General features: G+C 40.9%; 1 protein-coding gene across 1 annotated transcript in view; it reads right to left on the bottom strand.

Annotated features, from left to right (window-relative positions):
* The window catches only part of Myh13 (myosin heavy chain 13), a 61825-nt gene that overhangs the window by 35842 nt on the left and 21196 nt on the right, over positions 1-4787 (bottom strand). The window contains exons 15-17 of the mRNA XM_008855722.1: positions 3120-3429; positions 935-1008; positions 754-841 (exon numbers count right to left, since the gene is read on the bottom strand). Coding sequence (XP_008853944.1) covers positions 754-841; positions 935-1008; positions 3120-3429 — 472 coding nt within the window. The remainder of the gene's footprint in view (positions 1-753; positions 842-934; positions 1009-3119; positions 3430-4787) is intronic.

Here is a 4787-nt window from a genome sequence, read left to right as displayed (position 1 = left end):
CTCTCTCTCTCTCTCTCTCTCTCTCTCTCTCTCTCTCTCTTTCTCCTTTTCCATCGCCCACTCCTACTTTTTGAGTTGTAACGGCTTCAATTTACTGGTATTTTGAATAGAGAAATCCATTTGAGTGGTTTCAGATTCTCAGAGTACAAGAGTACTGTTAAAACTTATTTTCCACCTTTATCACAAAACTACACATTCATTTTTGAAAACTTCAGACATTTCTACTTCTTGGTTATATCAGGGATTTTAAAAATATGCAAACAAATTTCTGTATTCCTTTAAAACCATATTAGTGTTCATTTTTTCTTGGTTTTATAGCATGCAGTATTTTTTGTCATTCTCATTTTTCACATTTCTTCCAGGTATCCCCTGATTTTTAATTAATTTTAAACATGCATAAACATTCGATTATTATAGTAATACAGTGCCGTATGGCATTTCAACATATATGAACGTGATTCCTAATGAGTCAAATGACTTTGCTACTTACCAGCTTCATGAACAAGGACTTTTTGTGCCTCGATTTATTCTTTTGTAAAATACTGAAAATCATAGTATCTACTTCATGAAGCTGTTGTGAGGATTGAATCAAAGTGAGTAATGAAATTAAGACAGCCCCCATGTGGTAAGGAGTCCCACGGATACTTCAGCCACTCCCTTCCCTTCCTTTCCTCAGCCCGTCCTTAGACTTTTGCACGTATCTCAATGAGTCCCGTTCTTTTCAAATAATAGCAAGATTGCATTGTTACTTGCCAGGAGTCTTGGTTTCATTGGGAATGAGACATCGTACAAAGTGAGGGTGAGTGCTCCTCAAGTTGGTCATCAGTTTGTTTAAATTTTCCTGGGATAGAGACCAAAGTAAGCACACTTGTCTTAGCACACATCATTTCACTGGGCAAAGAACAAGTAAATGAGGAAACTGCCAGTCACGCACCCTGAACACAGCAGACACGGTCTGGAAGGAGGAGCCCTTCTTCTTGCCGCCCTTCTTGCCTCCCGCGGAGTCACCTACAAACAGGTGGGGGGGTGTTGGGTGTCAACACAGGGCAGAGGACCTAACGTGGCTGGGTTTTGTCGGATTGCTTTTAGCACACACCTAATCCACCCAGATTTGGGGGTACTCAACTCATCCCTGAAGTAATGATGTGGGATGGGAAGAGCTGACACCCGCTGGGTATATTACATACTCTTGGTGCAGAGGGATGGTCTTTTCCTTTTGGAGTCTGATACTAAATCGAATGAGTTTTTGGCAAGACTGGGATGTGTTTCTTAATGATTGTAGTTTCTCTCATGAGTTTACCTCCTTTTATTATTAATTAATTATTTTTGGTTTTTGAGATAGGGTCTCACTATGTAACACAGGTTGGCCTTGAACTTGAAGCGGTCTTTCTGCCTCAGCCTCCTGAGTGTGGGGATTACAGGTATGGGCTTTGCTGTTCTTGAATCCCTGTGTCTCTCCTCTTGAAGAAGTAACTGAAAATAATAAAAAGGAATTTCTTCAAGAATATTTATGATCTATTTTTCTTTTCTGAAAGAAACAACTTAACTTGGAGTCAGTGATATTTGGTCTGCTCTGTCTGAGTAGCTCTCTTTCATATTTAGCTCCTGAAAATTAGTTGAGATTCAGCTTGGGAGAAAAGGTTCTGTCTCACTTTCTGCCCTGTTCTTACTTGAGCTTTGCCTTCCCTGGGGTCTAGCAGGAATGTGTGCTTGGGTCAGGGAACAGTGGACTACAAACGCTGTCTCATTCAAGTTTAAAATGTGCTCATTTTGTATAATTCTCTGTCCAAAATAAACTAGATATTACCTTTTAAAAATGATCTAATTATCTACTTAATGATTATATGCATATATTTTAGATGAGGGGGCATTAATTACATGTGTGCATTTGAAGTGGTAAATGCTTTTATCATCATACCAAACCCATTAGTATTATATTTAGTATTACTATACTAGAAACCTTTAAAAAGTGATACTATTTGTTGTACAGCCATTTTGGGAAAAATTCTAGCAGCTCCTTAAAAAATTAAACATAAAGGCTGGCTGTGGTGGCACGCTCCTGTCATCTTAGCACCTGGGAGTTTAAGGCAGGACGATGATGAGTTTGGGGGCAATCTGGGCCACCTATTGAATTCAGGGCTAGCTTGAGCTACAAAAAATGAGACCCTTTAGCATAGCTGCCATGTATCTATCACACCAATAGGAAAAGAGACGAAGACACTGTGCGGCACAGCATTTCCTCTCCTGGGTATGCATCCAAAGGAACCTTCAACAGACACCCACATGAAACCTGCAAAGGCATGCTCACTGAAGCCCTAGTCACAACAGCCAGAAAGTAGAGACAATCTATGGACTGATGAATGGAGAAACAGAATGGGGGCTATCCAGACAGAGGGGTATTATTTGTCTGTGGAAAGGAAAGAAGAACTATGACAAGGACAAACCTTGAGAACATCAGCACGAGTGAAAGAAGCCAGACACAAAAGACCCTGTGGTATACAATTCCATTTCTATGAAATTTCCTGGAAAGGTCAATCATAATAAGTTCAAGCCAGTCTGGGTTACATAGAGAGTTCTCAGGTCCATTTGCACACAGGGTCTTATATTAAAGTCTTGATGTTATTACTCAGTGAGTTTTCAGATACCCTGGTCAGATTCAAGAAAATGACCCACAGAGACAGTAGATTAGAGGCTGCCATAACCTGGGGACAGGAATGGTAAGAGGCTGCTCATGGGTTTAGGGAAGATGAAAATGTTCTTAAATAAGATGGTAGTGCTGATTGCCCATATTGGGAGTATACTAAAAAACAAAACCAAAAAACCTACTGAACTTCTTAAGTGCTAAATTTCACTGCATTTGAGTTTCTTAATTGAAAAATTGTCAAGTAATACAGTGTTGGTCACCTTGCCCACTTAGAGTCCAATTTTACCTCCACGAAGCTCAGTGTTCCGAGAAAGAGGAGAACTGGGAGTATGGAGGAGAAAAATGGCAGGGAGACAGACAAGTAAATTAAACTCAGCCTAAAGCTCAGGTTCAGCCACCTGATCATTGAGCAGCTTCAGGATATGAGTAATTACACACAGCTTGCTTTCCACAGGGGAAAAGGAAAGAATTTCACCTGCTTCTGCACCAGCATAGTTGGAAAAGAGGAAGGACAGCAGCTTCAGGGAAGACTTCTGGTACAGCCCCACCACGGTCTCATTCAGGGGGTCCTTGTTCTTGTCTAGCCAGCCAGCGATGTTGTAGTCCACGGTGCCCGCATAGTGCACCAGCGAGAAGTGGGCCTCCGCCTTGCCTTTGGCGGGCTTGGGCTTCTGGAAGTTGTTGGACTTGCCCAGGTGCTGATCATACAGCTTGTTCTTGAAGGAGGTGTCTGTTGCCTTGGGGAACATGCACTCCTCTTCCAGGATGGAGAAGATGCCCATTGGCTAGAAAGAAGATGACAGAGATGATACCTTTACAGATTAGAGACACGGCCAGAGGCTCCATGGTTAGAAAAGTCAGAGAAATTCTTTGGTGCCATCACTGTACTAAAATTCTGGAGGATGAGCTCTGTGGCAGCAAGGCTCCGGATGTGTTTGGGGCAACAACAGAACAGTGGGAGACAAGAGGATCTGGATAATTTATATTTTTTAAGCAAAATAACATGGAATGAAATCGTGTAGCTATACTTAGCATACTGTTAGCAACACATTTAGAGAATACAGCTATGTAATTTGGCCCTAATCACACATGGTCTCCTGTATTAATCTGGGGAAGGCTAGGAAGAGAAGGGATAACCTATGCTGGGTAAAGGCTTTCCAGTGTGCAAACCCTCAGGTCATACATACACCTTAGCAACCCCTCAGTTATCTCGGTAAGTAAACTCAGTAAATTCATTGGCTCCCCAGTAAAACTTTAATCAAACGTTGCCTTGACACTAGAACCTTAAAAAGGAATAAGCATTGCTTAGTATCCCCAGGAAAAGAATTCTCACAACAGATGGAAAATGTATTTGCTAATGCTATTATGTTTCACAATTATTAAAAAAAGAAAGAAAAGAAAATGGAAATGTAATTTCCAAAATAAAAAAAAAAAATGAGAAAGCCAAAGCCAGTGATGAAGGTCTGTTTAGGTTTGTTATGATATATAAAGGATAAGACAAAAATAGTATATACATAATCTTTAAAAAGTCATAGTTTAGTCAACTAGTTTAAGAAACAAAATAAATATCTAGTCAAGGTTTATCTGAGAATATTTGGTTGTTTTACCCAAGCTTTATTTACATGGCACAGGGTAATTAAAAGTACCAGACTGGTGGAACTAACCTTACTGGATGTTTAACAGCCACAGTTTGAGGCCTATACTAATGTGGTCAGAGGGACTTAAAGGACAGTTTTTGCCCCTTGCCCTCTATGGTCAACTAAGTTCCAGGGGACTATGGAGCATCTCTCAAAAATGCCCTGTAACTGTGGTGAGTCACCAGTCCTCTTGTTCAGGGAGGCCATGGAGATCCCACAAGATGGACTTGAACCAGTGTCCAGTCTACAAAGAGGAGGGTCAACTCAGAGGAGACATTTCCTCCATGCTTCCAAGTGAAGCCAGCCATGGTTGAGCAGGACCTTTGACTTATCTTCACATAGACAGAACTGGTAAAAGAAAGGAACCAGGGGCTCCTCCCAAGCCCATGTGACCCCCGAGGAAAAGATTCTCAAGCGACCTTAAGTGTAAAAATAAATTGATTTATTTGGGCCAATTGTATGGTCTTAAACACCCAAAAGGAAAGTATAACCAAAGATTAAAGGAG

The sequence above is a fragment of the Nannospalax galili genome, unplaced genomic scaffold, assembly GCF_000622305.1.
Source record: "Nannospalax galili isolate Female #2095 unplaced genomic scaffold, S.galili_v1.0 scaffold146, whole genome shotgun sequence".
NCBI lineage: Eukaryota > Metazoa > Chordata > Mammalia > Rodentia > Spalacidae > Nannospalax > Nannospalax galili.
This window is presented reverse-complemented; position numbering and strand designations above follow the sequence as displayed.